Source organism: Eretmochelys imbricata, chromosome 6 (assembly GCF_965152235.1).
Source record: "Eretmochelys imbricata isolate rEreImb1 chromosome 6, rEreImb1.hap1, whole genome shotgun sequence".
Taxonomy (NCBI): Eukaryota; Metazoa; Chordata; order Testudines; family Cheloniidae; genus Eretmochelys; species Eretmochelys imbricata.
In genome coordinates, this window is record NC_135577.1 from 2,905,273 (window position 1) to 2,925,494 (window position 20,222).

Genomic DNA, 20,222 nt, shown 5'->3' on the forward strand with positions numbered 1-20,222 from the left:
AACAATGACATTTTTTGCTTCAGCATCACACTGAAAGGGCTCTCAATTATCAATTGTCTGGTCTTATTTAACACTTTATGTTTTGATCTTCCACTTGCTGTAACTCAAGATACTTTACGCCATTAAATAATACAAGCCAGTAAATGAGAGTGTCAAGGTTCCTTCCCCACTCTGAACTCTTGGGTACAGATGTGGGGACCTGCATGAAAACCTCCTAAGCTTGCTTTTACCAGCTTAGGTTAAAACTTCCCCAAGGTACAAATTATTTTACCTTTTTGCCCTTGGACTTTTGCTGCCACCACCAAACGTCTAACACCGGTTTCTGGGAAAGAGTTCATTTGGAAACGTCTTTCCCCTCTAAATCCTCCCAAATCTCCCCCCACCCTTTCCTGGGGAAGGTTTGGTAAAAATCCTCACCAATTTGCATAGGTGACCACAGACCCAAACCCTTAGATCTTAAGAACAATGAAAAAACACTCAGTTTCTTAAAAGAAGAATTTTAACAGAAGAAAAAGTAAAAAGAATCACCTCTGTAAAATCAGAGTGGTAAATACCTTACAGGGTAATTAGATTCAAAACATAGAGAATCCCTCTAGGAAAAACCTTAAGTTACAAAAAGACACACAGACAGGAATATCCATTCCATTCAGCACAGCTTATTTTCTCAGCCATTTAAAGAAATCAGAATCTAAGGCATATCTAGCTAGATTACTTACTAACTTCTAAGACTCCATTCCTGTTCTGTCCCTGGCAAAAGCATCCCACAGACAGAGAGATAGGCTTTGTTTTTCCCTCCCCCCAGCTTTTGAAAGTATCTTGTCTCCTCATTGGTCATTTTGGTCAGGTGCCAGCGAGGTTATCCTAGCTTCTTAACCCTTTACAGGTGAAAGGGTTTTTCCTCTGGCCAGGAGGGATTTTAAAGGTGTTTATCCTTCCTTTTATATTTATGACAGAGAGACATGAGAAATGACTGAAAGCAATGGTGGTAAGACTTAAGTCCCAATGCAGAGCAACTGAGGGAAAATAAAAAGGTACAGTTAGAGTGGGAAAGGATCTGATTTAAGAGGAGACTTGACGAAAAGGGGAGAACTGAGTGGTTCAGGGATACTTTGAGTTGGGCCAGATTTTTCACTGCCCATACAACTACCCCACCCCAACACAAGTACATGGGCCTATTGTCAGAAGAACATACATCTTTTGTGCTTGATACTTGACCTATCAACAAGTATGAAACCTGAAATATCCAATGAAGTGAGCTGTAGCTCACGAAAGCTTATGCTCAAATAAATTGGTTAGTCTCTAAGGTGCCACAAGTACTCCTTTTCTTTTTGTGAATACAGACTAACACGGCTGTTACTCTGAAACCAACAACTAAGGGGGTGAAGGTTTTCATCCTACCTTCTTTCCTTTTCAGAAGCCCCCTCACCCCACCCATCCCACTACAACTGAAACAGAAGTTCCTCCTTAGCTCAGAAGACAGCCCAATGGATTGCTGAAGTGTTCATGTCTCCCTAAACTATTGATTAAGACAGTGGTTACAATTTTTGGTACATTTTGTGTATCAAAGAGGATGGGCAGCCAGGAAAGGCCTGTTGATTAAAGAAGGAAACCCCAAAAAGTCCCTTGAAACAGGCTTTGCCAACACGCAAAATCAAGCAGCTAATGAAGGGAGGTCATATGAGCCAAGTTGTGGGGACTGAAGAAATAAATGTACCATTGACACAACTGGTGTTTGAGACAGAGGAACCAGACCCCTTAAACATAAGGCTTTTGACACATGAGAAGACAACCTGGTGCCCAGTGCTTCTTTAAAGGGTGTGTGGCTAGGGGCAATCTGGTGCCTTGGATGTTGGAGGTCAAGGGTTCTCAAGCTTTTTCTTTCTGAGCGCCCCCCCTCCCCCCACCGCATCCCACACATGATCCCTGGCCCACCTGTGTCACAACAAGTGTTTTTCTGAGTATAAAAGACATGGCTGGAGTTTGGGGGGTAGCAAGCAGGGCAATTGCCCGAGGCCCCACACCACGGGGGGCCCTGTGAACCTAAGTTGTTCAGGCTTCAGCTTCAGCCCTGGGTGGGGGCTTTGGGGTTCTGGGCTTCAGCTCCATGTAGTGAGGTTTCAGCTTTCTGCCCTGTGCCCCAGCCAGTCTAATGTCCACCCTGCTTGGCAGACCCCCTGAAACCTGCTCGCGGTCTCTCAGGGAGCCCTGGACCCCTGGTTGAGAACCATGGTGCTATAGCTCTGACAGGCTGTGCTCTGACAGGCTTTTCACGATGCCAGAATATCTGTGTGTTGATCTGATTCTGTGACACAGGCCCCCTGACAGAGCAGTCCACATAAAACACATTCTTCATGCTGCCATTTTCAACTGACATGTTATATCCAACACATGCCCCCTTTTTTTTTATTTTGACCCTCCCAATTTTGTTCCCTCTGTACATTCTAGCTTTCAGGGTCTTTTTTACAAATGGTTCTTTTTTTCTAAACAGGGTTTTGAAATTTGCTGAAGGAAGAAGATGTCAAATATTTCCCAAATGGTCTGATTATTTCATCTGACCCTCGATCTTTTGGCTTCTTTGCCTCTGGCACTTTGTGCACCTACTCTGCCACTTGAGATATTCTGTGTCCCCCTCCTTTTCTGCCCACTACCTGTGTCCATTGAAGACTCTAGGGGTGGGAAGCTGCAGAAAATACTTGGTCTCTGTGGGACAAAATACCATCAGGTGAGATGCCAGTCTGTAGATCGTGGAAGGTAGAATGGTGCTACACATCTGAGGTCTTGGTGTGTCGACCCCCTTATTTCAGCCCCTCCATCCCCCACCCCATAATTTTGCCCCCATCAGTTTATCCCCTCCTTAGTTAAGTACATAAGAACAGCCACACTGTTTACCATGTGTACTGTGCTATACAATTGATTATGTTTTGGCTATATACATTGCAGGTTTTAAAGTAAGAATTAAAGTGTTAGAATAAATGAATAGGATAGTGGATACTAGTATTAGCTATTTTCTTTTTATTCATGCCTTGTAAGTAACTAAGTAACAGACACGGGTTTCTCTGTGTCTATGTTAATGAGATTAGAGAAATTTTGGAGGCCCAGGCCCCAATGTTGAAAAAGATAGTTACGAGATTTAGTAAGGTCTAATTTATGATGCCTTTCTTGTTCAACATAAAACACTACTATTTGTTACCTTTTAAAGGTCTCTGTAAAGAACTGTTTGTGTGAATGAGGAATGTATGCATCAGGAAAAGATAAGGTGTAGAGGCCATTGTTAGAGCCAGATGGTCAAGGGAGGAGGAGTGAAGAGACTTATCGACACCCAAGAACAATCAGCACCCATCCATGATTGAGAAAGGGCAGATTGATGACCCTGAGGTGGAGGCTAGCACCCTTAAACACAAGATAATTGATTAAAATCGAAACCAGGACAGGATGACCCTCCTGGAGGTGTTTTGGAATGAAAGAAGCAGTCAAAAGATAACACCAATTAAGGAGTAACCAGTCATAAAATGACACAGCAAAATCCATAGACTTCAATGAAAAGAAAGGACTATAAGAAACAGGGTGCTTTGCCATGGAACTTTGGGTTCGTCTTGTTAACAAAACCAGGAGCACTGGATCGTGACCAACAGAGCTTGGCTCCCCTCTGCCACCCATGTGGCTGGCCACTAGATTGATCCAGACTCTGGACTGGTAACTATAAACATTGACTGGTGGGACTGTGTGCATGGTGTGTGTGTGTGTGACTAAAAAGCATATGCTAACTGCTGTATTCTCAATAAATGCGGGGTATTGCCTTCTCCCCTATAAAAGATCATGTGTGCTTTGTATAAGCATAACATTTTTGGTGGAGAATGCAAAGGGGGAAGAATATGCACTAAAATTGTTGAATATACTGCTAAGAAGGTATACCATACATTTAAAAAAGATCGATCATTCTGTGTCCATACCCCCGGTCAGTAAAGAGGGAACCATTGTGGTTAATATGGTCTTTGCTGTTGGTATTCTATGAACTGAGAATTTTGATGGTTAAAATGTATACACACCCTTGGTCGAAGCAGGGCTGAGAAATAGGAGAAAGGTTTAGCATTCCTCTCTCCACTCCGGACTGCTTTGGGGGGAAATAATTGGAGGTGGGTATACCCCCAATCGTAGCAGGGTCAGGTAATAGGAGAAGGACTTAGAGATCCTCGCTCCAACCTGGAAATCCTAGGTGTATACACCTTCAGCCATAGCAAGACTGAGCACAAGAGGAGAACTTAGTGCCTCTCGCTCTGACCCCTGGGAGGGTTATTTTATATTTTGGGTATGAAGCCTCGGTGGTAGTAGGCCGAGCAATACAGAGGGAGGCTTAACATTTCTCCCTCTGGCCTGGAGCGGGTTAAATTTAGGCACTCTGGCACTGACATGGGCAACAGAGGTGAAAAGAGAAAAGGGGATTTGTAAGTCCCGAATCAAGCACCGGTAACACAGAATCTCAGAGTGATTAGAAATACCAACCAAAGACCTTAAATACAAAATGATCAGATGAAAGGATTCCCCTAAGGACAATGCTCAGGTGGAGCTGAAAAAGCTGCCATATGTACGAGAGATTATCCCTTTTTACAAATTTTGCAGAAATTTGGCCCTTGCCCATGGACGGAACAAGCAATAGCAGATGTCCACACCATAGGCGATTTGGAAGACAAATTGGCAAAATATTTGTTGATTTATAAACCTTCAACCCCAATAAAAAGGGATTCGGCGGCACTCTGGCTAATGTGGGAAGCCTGTAATGAGGCGTTCCTCCAGCTGGCAAATTGCCAAAGCAGAAAATACTACACTGCGTGAAAAGCTCAGCGCAAGTGAGCGAGATGCAGATAAATGGAAAGTATTGACTACAGGGGTCCACGGCCAATTGGACATGCTTAAGGACACTCTATGGGAACTAAAAGCAAGGGAAAAGGGATTACTGGACAGGTAGAGGAAAAAGATAAAATATCAATTGAAAACCAAGTCCTACAGAGCATGGTGAAGAAATTAACGTTAGAACAAGGCAGAGCTCCTGCAAACCATAACCGCTGTGAATCAGTTATCAAGCAGCTTAAGCAGAAGCTAGGCTTTGCAACCTGTCAGGTTGCAGCAGTCACAGCAGGAGAATGGGACCAAATCTTGCCCTGAGGAAACCAGGACTGGGAGGAGGAAATATGGGACCCCAGGGAAACTTGGGAGGGGGATATATGGGATAATCCTCAGGAATGTAGGCATGATGAGTGCACTCCCATGGCCCCAGTAGCGGAGATCCAATGTACCATGGTAATGACTCCCATAGATGGTGGGGGTAGCACGACCCTTACCACAGTTCCAGTATCGGCCACCAATTTAAAGGCGATGGCTGAACATTTGGGGACCCTGACGCAAGACACCTTTTCTAGATGTACCAATGCATGTTTACTTGCAGCAAGGGAAGGGCTAACTACCTTGGAAGTCCATTGACTCATGGGGGTATGTGCAGCCCCGGAAATTAGAGCCACTCTGGATAGATTGGTTGTTACCGAGGACGTTGGTATCCCGGGTCTAATGGCAACATTTAGGGAACAGATAGGCAAACGTAACTTTATAGCACAAGTTGTAGACTCCGTCCAGGAGCCTTATGAGGACCGCAAGAATTATTTAACTAGATGGGCTCTGATGCAAGTTATGGCTGGTCTGGTGACAGTTGACGGTGCCACCCCAATAGATGGGCTACTATTCAGCATCCAGTCCTTAAGGGATTGCACTGCCTCTTTGGCCCCCTATTACTCTGGTAAACTTGCAGCTTGGCAGAATAACAATACAGCTATCCTAGGGGAGCTAAGGGGAGTGGTCCAAGAAATAACCACTCACTCTGGACCACAACCCACTATAAAGAAAGAAAGGGTCTCTTGTGTGGCAGCAATAGAACCAGTAGTCACATATATGAACGAAAGTGGCAGAAAAGGGATTACTGGGCCCCAAGGAGGACATGCTAGAGGTTGTTCCTGAGGACGAGGGAATAGGGGTCAGCAGGGGGATCAGGTATACCCAGAGTTCCAGCAATATCAGGCCGACACCTCTAGACAAAGGACCGGGAGGAAGAGAGAGAGCTAACTGATAATGAGGTTCGCCGACTGGCCTGGCGAACCCTGATGTAGGACGGAGCCAACAGGGCACAGTGGGATGGGGCACCCACACCTGACTTGGTTAGAGAAGCTACAAGATTACAAAATACCCACAAGAGAATAGGCTGCGTAATCCCCAGTGCACCCCCACCATCAACACCACTACAGCTTCTCCCCGACATCTACCCCTGTCCCACAGATGAATAGAGAGGCCCGCTGAACTATGAACTTCCACTGTCTGTAAGGGCACAAGGGTGGAAGTTCATAGGAAAGGTCCATTGGGACCCTGGGGGAAGAGCATGCGTGTATGTTCAGCAGGGTTAACATACCCCTACATTGGCTTTAATAGGCAGAGGAGCCACTGTGACTTTAATCAAAACCACTTCAAAAGCAGGAATGGGGGTTAAACAGGTAACCTTAAACTCCTTCCAAGGCAACCCCAGCAAAGGTTGGGAATGGGCCCAGGTCCCCGTTTTGGTACAAGGATTAAAAACCTTTGGGGATCTGATCCAAACTCCTGACATGATTGATGAAATCATTTTGGGCTCAGATTGGTTGTTCACCAATCGCATAGTAATAGATATGCCCAGGGGTATCCGATAGAAAGTGTATATTCCCCCTCCCCACTCTGGGAAAATTGGTCAAAAGATATTACTAGCAAAAGGGGGAGAAAGGCCAATTGCGGCATTATCGGCCCGGCAAACTGAGGAATGGCACCAGAAATTCCCCTTGGTCTGGACTCAAAAGAAAACAGACTGTGGTAAAATCAATGCCTGTGTAAAAATTGTTGCAGAATTAGTGCCTCTCCCAAAACAATATTCTTATCCAAAGGAGGTGGAGGCCCAATTGGTACAAACTATCCAGGAGCTCAAACAGCAGGGAGTAATCTGAAAAACAAATTCACCCTTCAGCTCCCCTGTATGGCCAGTACTAAAAGCAGACGGCCAGTCCTGGCACCTAACAGTTGCCTGGAGAAGGATTAACAAAGATACAATACCCATGGCTCCTATTGTGGCAGACATGACACAGGTTATACAAAAGGTCCAAGCCACATTGAAATATTTTTCAGAAATTGATTTGGCCAATTGTTTTTTTGCTATTCCCCTACACCCAGACTCACAGGATCAGTTTGCCTTTACAATAAAAAAACAGCGGTGGACTTTTTGTCGATTGCCCCAAGGGTATCACAACAGTCTGGCAATTGCACACCAGCATGTGATAGATATGCTGGATAGATTGATTCCTCAAGATAGACCATTTGTGTTTTCATACGTGGATGATATTTTAGTCTTTCGGGAAACTGAGGCACAGATTCAGATGAGAACCGAAAAGATGTTAGCATTAATCCAGGAAACAGGATTTAGGGTAGCCTTGGATAAGGCTGAACTGGTGCAGCCCCAAATCTCATATTTGGGTACAATTATTGGACAAGAAGGAATGCAAATAGACCAGCACAAGGTGAGAGCCCTAGTAGAAATGCCGGCTCCTACTAACGCCCATTCCTTGAGAGTACTATTGGGAGGCTTTAACTTTCTCAGATCACACATGTACAAGTATGCTGAAATAACGCACCCCTTGTGGTGATTACTAAAGGAAAAGGCCAAATGGGAGCGGGGAGAGGAGCAGGACGCTGCTTTAAGGCTTTTAAAGCAACAGTCTCTCACAGCTATAGCCCTGCATTTTCCCAATGAGTCACAGCCTTTTGTTATTCGATTGGCTGCCAACAATATGGCCTTGGCTGCTACACTATTACAACATAATGAGGATGGAAGACTGGATCCAGTAGCATACGAATCCAGGAAGCTGCAAGCAGCTGAGATAAATGCCTGGCAGCCGTCTGGGCAGTGCAGTCTTTTGAGCCACTCACAGGAATAGCTCCAGTCACTATTCAAAGCACCCACACTAAACTAAAATACATTTTGTCGGGAAAACTGATGGGGGGAAGTCTCTAATACTCGAATGGCACAACGGACGCTGATTTGAATTAACAGAGGGGTAACCACAGAAACTATGTCCAAACCAGATGTGTTAACACATGCATTAATTGAAAAAGGGAACTGGCATGATTGTCCCGAGGTTACTCTGGAACAGAGAATTGCTCTCGTGGAGGCACCCCCACTGGAGGAATTGGATACCAGAGGACAAGAGAAGCCTTTTTGGTTCACTGATGGAAGTGCAATGGTAATAAATGGGAAAAGGTGTGTAAAGTATGCAGCAATCAATTTAGATAAGGAGATTATTCAGGGCCAGCTGGACCACGGGTCAGCCCAACATGCCGAATTACATGCAATTTATCAGGTTCTGAAACAATATGAGGACTCCCCATGACCACTGTATATTTACCCTGATAGTGATTTTTGCATAGAGGGAATTCAGTTCTGGATGCAGAAATGGAAAAGAAATGGGTGGAAGGCAGCGGATGGTAAAGATATTGCATACTTAGATGAGTGGAAATGGATTTACCAGTGGGTAACAGAGAATCCTAGCGATTGAAAATCGGGCATGTGAAAGCCCACAACAAGGGAACAGGCAAGGAAGCCATTTGGAACAGTCGGGTGGACACAATAGCCCAACAACACAGTATAGCAATTGTAACTAGAAGCCAAGCTAAAAGCACCCCTACTGGTGCCCCCAAACCAATGGGTGCTGCTATAAATCACCAAACTCCAGGAAAAGTGGAAAGGCAAGAACTGATTAATGTAGCCCATCAGTTCATGCATGAGGGGGTAAAAGGAACCTTACATAGGTTAAGACAAGTTCCAGAATGGAAAAAAAAACATGGAAGTTGAAGTTAGAACATGGGTAAGGAATTGCATTCGGTGTGCACAGGATAGATCACGACCCCCTCACTGGTAACCCGTGATGCACGACGGGGGCTCGGGCCCTGGCATACAGTTCAGATTAATGTTATTGACAAGTCACCAAGAAGTAAAGAAGGATTTCAATCCTTGTTAGTAATAATTGATTCCTTTTCAGGATTGGTAGAAACATTTCCCACTAAAACTAATAGCACCACGGTGGTAGCTAAGAATTTTTTTAATGAGGTGGGTGTGTAGATATGGTACCCCAGAAACAGGAGATTCTGATAATGGGGGAGCCTTTGTGGGAGAAATTTTTACATCAGTGTTACAAGCTTTAGGAATCAAACAAAATTTTCATATATCATTCCAACCCCAATCCTCGGGTCAGGTAGAGTGCATGAAATGCACCGTTGAGGAAGCACTGAGGAAAGCTGTAAATCCTACCGGAAAAGATTGGCCAAACAAGCTGCCTCTGATTCTAGCAGCTATCTGCAGCAGCAACAGACTGAAAACAAAAATCCAGCCTTTTCAAATTATGTTTGGAAACTCTGTGCACCTTGTGATTGACCCTAGCCACCTAACACAAGATCAGGGAGATATCCCTAATGTAACAGCGTGAATATTTACAGTGGCTTAAGCAGCTGAAACAAGAGAAAACCACTCTCCAATACAGGGTCGAACAAGCTATAGAACAAATGAATAAAAAAAAAGTCCATGCACAAAAGCATACTGAAACAGCCCTATGGGAAATTGGGGATCAAGTCATGTGTCTTAAATTGGGGAAAAGGGGCCACTCACTGCAATCAAAATGGACAGGACCCTATTCCATAGCGGACCGCCTCAGCCCACTGATATACTGTATTGAGTGAGAAGGATGGAAAATTAAAATGGGTACATGTTTCACAGATTAAACTTTTTTCATGAAAAATAATGTCTTGGACTTTTTACAGGAAAGGATTCCTGGGATTCGGAACAAAAGGTGCTGCTTGACCACTTCTACCCTCCAAATCCATGAAACCTCAGTATAAGGTTTGGCAGTCCCTGTTCTTGGGGGCCTGTATGTCCTAGATATTCAACAATATCTTGTGGGAGCCCACTGCAATCTCTCCCCTGGTCAAGGATCATTCCCCCCTAAATAATCAATCATGGATCCCCATCAGGGAACCAGGAATCCTCTTAGAATGGTATGATAACAATACAAATCGAATCCTGAAGCCAATAGGAAATACTAATATTTATGCCTGGGACGGGGAAGTGGGACTTAAGGTTCACCTTATAAACACCACAGGAGTACCAAACCACTGGGAAATAGGGGTGAAAATAGAGGGTCTCTATGGTGATACCACCTGGAGTTCCAGCTACCCATGATTACCATATCAGTGGGATGAGCCTATTAAGACAGGGACAATACTAACTGTCATAGTAGGATATTGTCCAGTATCCCACAGAAATCCAAACCTTTGCTTCCCAGATACGTGTACTAAGACTTGGGGTACGTCTACACTACCTGCTGGATCGGCAGGTCATGGTTGATATATCGGGGATTGATTTATCACGTCTAGCATAGATGAGATAAAATCGTTCCCCCATCACTCTGCCATTGACTCCTGTACTCCACTGCAGCGAGAGGTGGAAGCGGAGTCGATGGGGGAGCAGTGGCAGTCGATCCTGTGCTGTGAGGACGCAAGGTAAGATACATCGACTTCAGCTACGCTATTCTCGTAGCTGAAGTTGCGTATCTTAGGTCAATCCCCCTCCCCCCCAGCGTAGACCAGGGCTTGGACCAAAGATGTTTCTTTCAAAAGAAGCACCCCGATCAGGATAAAGAAACCTAAACTGTTTGTAACTCAGAGTGACCCCATAAAGGTCCTCCTGAATCCTTTGTTTGTAGAAATTAAAATTAATATGGATTGGACCCAGCTGAATGTGTCAAGAGTGGAGCCAGAATGTTTGCCCTACTCTCTTCCTATATTAAAAGCCTGGATGAAAACATACCAAAGTCCCTATGGTGGGACCAAACAAGATATAGCAGACACTGTATTCGGAGGCGTTGGTTTTCGAACAGGGATTATGAATATGGTAGATTTAGAGATAATCAGAAATAAACTGAGTGTCGTATCACAATTATAGGAGCATCTCATACACAAGCAGGCAGATGCTAATGTGGATTTAGTACAAATAGGCCTAGGCAATCTGAAAGCGACATGGAATCTGTGGAAATGGTTAAACACTACCACCTGGGTGCTGTACAAGGAACAGCTGAAATTGGGAAACAAAACTGCCTTAGCCATGGGGTGCACTGAGATGCAAATTCTTAGTTTAGCATCACTCAAAGATGAAATGTTCTGGGTAATATCAGGAAATGTTAAAGCACTGGAGCACCTTTTAAAATAACAGAAAAGATGTTGTTTGATGCCTATAAGCATGAATGGATACAATACGTCTCCAGGATGGTTAAGCCTGAACGGCTACTTAGAGAAATTATTGTCAAAATTGCCCATCAGGAATCTGTGGAGACAGAGCTATGGAAAGTCAGTCCACTACCAAAATTAACCATGGGATCTTTCTGGTTACCTTGCAGGTTAGTGGGCCGTGAAATAGAAAAGATTATTGGACACACAACAGTGTACAGAGTGGGACCCTCGCAAATGGGTATGCCTCTCCCTGCCTGCCACTACAGAACCATGCAGTAGGGATACATCCTTAGGCACATGTGTTTAGGATGAACTGGAAAATGTAACCCGTGTTTTATATAATGGACAATGTGTATGTGTTGTATCCTGGGAAACAATATTTTGTGAGGAGGAAAGCATTAGCTAGCCACCAGTGGATGTGTGTAGATGCAATGCAAGCATTTTATATACAGATAACCACACTTATTACCTTCCTAAGTTAGAGAGAGCCCAAAGTACCATTATGGCCCACTTAGTTAACGTCTCCATCTCCCTTGGTTTGGATTGGCAGGAATTAGCTGACCATCTGCTTCAAGAAGCAAAAGTAACTCAGTTTTTGCAAGAAACTCAAAAGGATGTGGGAAAGCGAATTCTCCAAACAACACATGCAAATGGAGATATGACTAAAATAGCTGATTCTGAAAAAGAACTCACTGCATATCATTGGTAATATGTTTTTACAGGCTAGTCACACCTCCCACCTCACAGGTGAACACCCCAACTATTGGGCTAAAATTACAAAGGGAAGGACCACCACCGCCTCCTACAGTGACTGCATTGCAACTGGCACCTAAATCCTGATAATACTAGCCAAGCCTGCATGCCTGTGGGATACTATAGTGAAGAAGAGAAGAGTTATCACTGGGTCTGCCATGGATCTCCTTGGGGATAGGTGATGACCACAATGTCTTTGTGCATCTGCTGCCATGGATCAGTGCATGGGTCCATCCCTGCTGAAGTGGCTTCCACCTGGGCCACTCACAAACAGCTGTCTAGCATGCAAATCACACGCTGAGCATGTGTGTGTAACTGCAGCCTGGCCAGGAATAGCTGGGTTACACTCAGGCTCTCACCACCCTTGGTTATACTGCAGGGTGACCCCAACACTCTCCCCACTCTTCAATTTCCTTCCAGAAATGTACGTCCTATGCTGCCCAGTCCTCTCCTGGACAATACAAGCTACATTGTCTTTATTTCTTTAGTAGCACTAAGATACATGCAACTTAGTTTCTCAGACACTTCTATTTAAACACACTGGATTAGATAAAACAATAAAACAAAATTTATTGACCACAAAGATAGATTTTAAGTGAGTGAAAATAACAAACAATGTGAAATTCAAAGCAAAAGTTTCATCCCCCCATGCCTTCAGCAGTCTAACTGACCAAACTTCTTCGGTCAGGACCCCTCCCCCATTCCAATGGCTGCTTCCTTTATCCCTTCACATGTAGTGAATCAACGGGCAGAGAGAGAGAGTGATACAGAGTGAGTGGTGTCTTTTATAATCCTATCCCCCTTTTTGAGAAACATTTCCACCTGATTACCATGAGACAAAATGTCTCTGTGCAAAGATGTTTCCTTTGTACTTTTTCCTCACCTTTTTGAGCTTCTCTGGTTTCAATTCCTGTTGATAACTCTGCTTACTGCTTAAATACAAAATTAAGCAGAGCACACATTTCTTTGATTAAGATAGACCGGTTTGCCAACCTCAGTTTGAAACATATTAATAAGATCTTAAGAACATAAGGACGGCCATACTGGGTCGGACCAAAAGTCCATGTAGCCCAGTATCCTGTCTTCCAACAGTGGCCAATGCCAGGTGCCCCAGAGGGAATGAACAGAACAGGTAATCATCAAGTGATCCATCCCCTATCACTCATTCCCAGCTTCTGGCAAAGAGAGGCTAGGGACACCATCCCTGCCCATCCTGGATAATAGCCATTGATGGACTGATCCTCCATGAATTTATTTAGCTCTTTTTTGAACCCTGCTATAGTGTTAGCCTTCACAACATCCTCTTGCAAGGGGTTCCACAGGTTGGCTGTTCATTGTGTGAAAAAATATATTTTTTTGTTTTAAACCTGCTGCCTATTAATTTCATTGGGTGGCCCCGAGTTCTTGTGTTATGAGAAGGAGTAAATAACACTTCCTTATTTACTTTTTCTATACCATTCATGATTTTATAGACCTCTATCATATCCCCCGCCCATCATCATCTATTTTCCAAGCTAGAAAGTCACAGTCTTTTTCATCTCTCCTCATAGAGAAGCCATTCCATAGCCCTAATCATTTTTGTTGCCCTTTTCTGAATCTTTTCCAATTTATCTTTTTTAAGAGGGGGTGACCACATCTGCATGCAGTATTCAAGATTTGTGCGTACCATGGATTTATATAGAGGCAAGCTGATAATTTCTGTCTTATTATCTATCCCTTTATTAATGATTCCCAACATTTTGTTCACTTTTTTGACTGCCACTGCACATTGAGTGGATGTTTTCAGAAAACACCAAACAATGTAATCTTAAAACTTCACATGCCACACATATTTTATCAGGACCATACTGATCAGCAAATTGTGAGTTTTCAAATGATACATTATAAGGCATACGTTAAAAAGCAAACAAAACAAAAAACAAGACAAACAAATCCACAAACAATTCCACCCCCACCACAAGCTACACTCTTCCAAATACAAGACAAAAAAATCAGCTATTCAAACATATGAAACATAGAATGCGAGAGGACTCCTGTCTGTGAAGCATACCAAACAGGTGTAGCCACACCCATAGCCCTATGTAATCAGCAGCACAATCAGAACAAATTCCATGGGAACAACCCCTAGATTGCACAGTAACACCCTTCAAAGTCTGTGGGAATGTCAATTTATTCTATCACCATGAAACTCTTCACTCCCATCCCTCCCACCTCCAAAGAAACACAAAGCAATGGCTCATAGTGTGTTTAACTTGCTCCCAATTGGTACATAACCTGGGGATCCAGCTGTGGAGGGGACCCAGCAGGAGTTGACATAGATTTGAATCATGTTAACTTCTGGTCTGGTCTCTGTGAAATCCGGATCTACCTCCGCATCCCAGACAGTTCATGAAAAAGGCCTTCCAAGGGGACCTAGCACAGGGGCCAAATTCAGCAGACCCAGTGTTCCTCCATCAATGACTTGCTAGATTTGACATTCCTCTGCTCTCATTCATTAATGGATGAATACAGCCCTACATTTTGGGGAGATGTTTAAACAAATGAAAAATTCCCCTCAGTGGATCTCTTAAGGAATGAAACAGGTTTCAGTGAAGCCCCACCCTCCTGTGTGACATCAGTAGAGGGCAGGGGGATAATGCGCATTCTCTCTTCCCTAGCTTGACTGGGTTTCTGGGTATGGACAAGGGGTTGCTGTTAGGACAAACTCTAAAGGACCCCTTTAATGACTTTAGAGGTCTGTAGCAGCATGGCACTCATCTCTGACAAGTACCCCTTCTGGTTGGGTGTGTCCATAATCTTTAAACAGACCCAGCTTTGGTATCAGTTGGGGATTGGTCCTGCTTTGACCAGGGGGTTAGACTAGATGACCTCCTGTGGTCTCTTCCAACCCTGATATTCTATGATTGTATGATCAGGCCATACCACAGGGCTTCCTCCCTGGAGGCAACGATTTTGCCTTGTCTGGGTCCCTCTGGCCCTACCTATCCATCGGGGACATGAAGTACTTTGGCCCTTTGGTTTCAATGGAGCTATGCTGATTTACACCAATTGTGAATCTGGCCCAATGACTCACAGGGAGAGGCATCCATTTACAGCAGCAGGGGATGTGGTCTAATGGGTAGTGTCCATGTTATGGTTACCTCTTTAAGCAAGTCTATTCATATCCAGCAGACCTGGGCACAGCGCAGACAAGACATGAGCATCCTCGTTAGGCACAAGTTGAGGAACGTAGAAGGTCCAATGATGCCCCTTCTGCCTGTGTGATGTCACTATAAGGCAGGGGAGTCTGCACATTCTCTCTTCCTTAGCTTCACCAGGTTGCTGGGCAGGGACAAGAGGTTGCCACTAGGAACATCTCCATGCAGGAGACTGTGCAGGAAGGGCTCATCTCTATTTCAGAAAAAAAAAAAAAAATTCTGAGACCTGTAGGAAGAGAATGGATATTTGCAATGCATAGGAGCTGTTAATGTTACAACTGGGTCATTTCACAAGATGAAATCTCTGGTCATGCATTGAAGAGATCCCAGCATGGAAGGGCACAGAAATTAAATTGTCCCCTCTTTCACGGGGAATTTACCATTTTTCATTCTTGAATTGCTCTTTCCATGTGAAATAAAAGGCATTTGCATAGAAAGTTTAAGGCCACTCTTTGCGTTTGAAACCATAAAAATCAATCTCTTCCTCTCATCTGTCAAAACCTGCACCACCATCATCCAACATGCCGTTTTTATAATAGTGATTCCATTCAGAAGGGTCATTTCCATAGTTCCCTCTAAGGTATGTGCCTGAGTGGCCATACATGAGGGAGTGAAGGGCCATGCACCTTGACCCTGGAGAGGATGCATGCATAAGATGAAGTGGTGGCCTTGGGAGGAATAGGGAGTAGGTGAGGGAGCATTTGGGTGAGATAGGGAGTGAGGGGAAATTGGGACGTGCAGGGCTGCACCAGCTGGAAAGAGATGTAACTCTCTCCAGCTTCAGGGCTGCGGCTGCCAGGGAGAGATGGCCCTCCTTCCCAGCCCCAGCTTGGTGGCTGCTGCATCAGTCAGAGTACTCCCTTTGACTCATAAGTAGCAAGCAGCACTAGGTTTGGTGGGAGTGCTAGGTGTTGGGTTGGATAAAGACCTTAGTTGCAAGCTCTTTGGAGTTTGCAGAGAGATCCGTACTTCAAAGCCCTGTGTTAATGCCATGCAGGGCATGTAAAAACTTAATGAGTCAGTCTACTCCGAGTTTTTGAGTTGTTGACACACACAATGTGAAAGCAGGAGAACTTTGCCTGTTTCTACAGGGCTCTGTTGCACTTGCATTGAGTGGATCCTAAACACTCATTTAAAATACCCATCACCAACCACTTGATGTTTTACTTCCCTTCATATTTTCAGTGTTGTCACTTGTTTGTTTGTGGCTTTGTTTTGCTGGCTGTGTGGCTTTACTACTTTTTACTGTTCTATGTGTGTGAAGTATTAATCAAAGTAAGAGTTGACATTCCAGAGACATTATATAATCCCAAGTGTGTGCCTTTTACTCCCCTTTCCAGTATCAGCAAATATCGTATTACTATTTGCCGTGAGAGCATTTCTAGTTGACTCATACATTTATTTAGCACCTTAAAGCTGAGCTCTTGTGCAGATAATATGCATGCAAGAGGGATAGTTTTGTGATCTACAGAAGTCTGTAGCTTGCTAGTGTTTTGGCAGACACTTCATTCTGCAAGAGCACCTTTCCCTGAAGATTTAGTGGTCTGTGGTAGGAGTAGGTTATATAATGGGGCCTCTGGGGCATATTTTTTATGCTTTCACTTAATGACCATGAACACTTTGTTTTATTTATATAGCTGTTTTCATTACACCACATTTTGCTGTGTTTACTAGCTTGAGTTCTTAGAAAAGGATGATAAAATACATGTACTCCAAGGGCAGTGTTATTTTTCTTTTTATTTGATTTCATATTAAATAAGCATCTTAAGCAGTGCACCTTGTTCATTATCCTTTATTTTAATATTCTCTCTTCTTCTCCTTCCATACCTATGAACTTTTAAAAATATATATTCTATCTTGGTGTAGTATGCACAAAAAATGACCTCGATATTGGTGCTGCACATAACAATATTCAATCTGCACATGGATGGAAAACAGTAGAGAGAACATATAAACACCAAATTCACAATGGAGGGCCGATGTTTGTGGTCTCCTCCTGAGCTCCTCTGATCATCATGTGGTCTCCATCAAGAACAATGTGTCAGCCTATCCTTCCTACTTTGGGGAGTAACCTAGCCAGGGAAGGACATAGAATACCGTGGTGATTGGCGTCCTATGGAGGGAGGGATGGATGGATGGATGGATGGATGGATAATCTGTAGTACTCTAACATGTCTTACAGGTTTTACATTTCATCTATTGTGGTCGGGACAATGAGGTGCTTCTGAAACAATTAGTACATTTCAGCTGTAACTAATGGTCTGTTCCTTTGATTCCAGACTTCTTGCTAAGATTGGTTGAAAATTTTTCTTGAGCAGTTTTTCTGATGGGCTGTGGGACTCTGGTGATGTTCCAGGGCAGTTCAGCAAGAGGAGAGACCATCATGGATCATGGGGGATGGAGTCCAGCCTGGGAGCCTGGTCCATGGAAGAGATTGGTGGTGTGTGGTATCTGATGCACCCCTGTGGTATTTCCAAGCTGAAATGTTAAGTTTTCAGCCAAAAGCTTTCAGTCTCCACAAAAAAAATCCCGTTGTGGATCAGCTCTATGCAGTACCCGGCTTGCACTGAAAATAGCAGGATGAAATATACCTCTAACCTCATATTCTGTAACTCTGGTAGAAATTGCATCATTTAATAACACAGTAGAAAACAGTCGGCCAAATTAAATCCCCAGGACTTGGGTAGCTTTGGTTCACGGAGCACATTAATTAGGTGTTTTGTGTCTCTGAGCTCAGGTATTCCCAGTTGCTTCAGTGGTCATGTCCCATAGATCACAAATATCACTATAAAACTTTCCAAATGCTCCAAACTGGCAGTTTCGGAAGATGGGGAAATGCCACCACATCTCTCTCTCTCTTCTCAGCAGGTACCTGCCGTTGTCCAGCATCACAGTCACACACACACACACAAGCAGACACCATGGGGATCAGCAGGTATTGACTTCCAGACCTCCAGCACCAAAAGCCTCAGCCCCAATTCCTACCCTTTCAGCTAAAGGAGCAACCTGCTGGGTAGGAAAAATAGGCAATTACCTAGTCACTGAAGCCAGGGCTTCCCATTCTGTCTCTGGGTTTTCATACAGGCTCCAGTAAATGCCCAATAGCTTAATTAGCACAGTGAGCATCTTTACCCCAAACCGACATGCCAAGCCACAGAGCTCCCCTTTCCCAAAGAGGGTAAAAAGATTAACACTCCTTTCCTCTCACCCCTTCTTTAGCCAAGGAATAATCCCTTCAGACTGATTCTCTCACAGCAGAGTCACAAGTCACTGTTTTCTGTTCGGAGTCATGAACAGGATTGTTTGTGTGGGGGGCATGATTAACCTGCGTGTCATTGTATTTGCACAGCGTGTGCATTTTATCAAACACCTGGAATGACCAGCTGTGAATATCTGGCTCTGTGGACTAAGCCCTTCTCTGAGCGCGTACTGATGTCCATTGAGAAACTGATCCCCATTTATCTTCATGTACTTCATTACAGAGAAGGGACAGGTTTTTCGCAGCATCCACCTGCTTACATCTGTGTAGCTGCCTCATCTCTGTTCAGAGGAGATGGAAAAGGGAAATCACTCAGAGGTGACTGAGTTCATTCTCTCAGGACTGACAGATCGTCCGGAGCTACAGGTCCCCCTGTTTGGGGTGTTCCTACTGATTTATGGTATCACCCTGGTGGGGAATGGAGGGATGATCTTGTTAATCTTGATTGATCCCCGACTCCAGACCCCAATGTACTTTTTCCTCAGGAATTTGTCTTTCTGTGACCTCTGCATTTCCTCAATAATTTCCCCTAAGATGCTGCTGAATTTCTTAGCTGAGAGGAAAAGCATTTCTTACACTGCCTGCACTGTGCAAATGTATCTCTCTATCGTTTTTGCAGATGTTGGTTGTCTCTTGCTGGCTGTGATGGGGTATGACCGTTATATGGCCATCTGTAACCCGCTGCTCTATACGGTCACCATGTCAACTAAGCTTTGTAAACAGCTCGTGGCTGGGGTGTACGCTGTGGGGGTGGTGGATTCAATGATAAACACGTGTTTTACATTTGGGCTGTCATTCTGCAGCTCCAACATCATCAATCATTTCTTCTGTGAGATCCCCCCACTGCTGGTGCTCTCCTGTTCTGACACCCGCATCAATGAGATTGTGATGTTTGTTTTAATGTGCTGCATTCAAGTCATCAGCTTTCTGACTGTCCTCCTCTCCTATGTCTATATCACCTCCACCATCCTGCAGATCCGCTCTGCCGAGGGCCGGCACAAAGCCTTCTCCACCTGCACTTTCCAATTGACCACTGTGGTCCTGCTTTTTGGCACCCTCCTCTTCATGTATTTACGTCCTGCCTCCAGATATTCCATGGATACAGACAAAGTGGCCTCAGTGTTTTACATGCTGGTGATCCCCATGTTGAACCCTCTTATCTACAGCCTGAGGAACACGGAGGTGAAGGACTCCCTGAGGAAAGCAAAGAATAAACTCCTAACCAGTTCTTGAATCTGTTTAATTCGGGACTGGTTTAGTGCTGGGGAGTGGAAACAGGTGAATTCAATTCTCAGCCCATTACAAAATAATTTCGGAGAGCACGTGGTAGTTTTGTTCATTATTATATTGTTATTATTATTAATTTTTTTGTATTCCAACAAGGTCTGCGGTCCCCAACTGAGATCAGAGGACAAAACACGGGAAGCATCACAGGAAATGCAGTAAACCCAAGTCCATATTTTGCCAGGTTCGGCCACAGAGACCCTCTTTGGGACTGTCACCTCATGTGCTGAAATTACATCTGAGCCCATTTTTCCTTTCAGCCTGGGCCTCCAGAACCCTGTCTTGTTGAGCCAGACACACGAGCCAGCTGTAACACAGACCTAGGCTCTGCGTGATGCCCCAATGCTGCAGATCTAGACTGAAACCAGCTCAGCAGGACATCTATCTCCAGTACA

General features: G+C 44.2%; 1 protein-coding gene across 1 annotated transcript; it reads left to right on the plus strand.

Moving 5' to 3' along the window:
• Positions 1-18,837: 18,837 nt before the first annotated feature.
• LOC144266947 (olfactory receptor-like protein OLF2) lies at positions 18,838-19,776 on the plus strand. The gene has a single exon (XM_077820537.1). It carries the CDS (start codon positions 18,838-18,840, stop codon positions 19,774-19,776), a length of 939 nt encoding a protein of 312 aa, XP_077676663.1.
• The last annotated feature ends 446 nt before the right edge of the window (positions 19,777-20,222 follow it).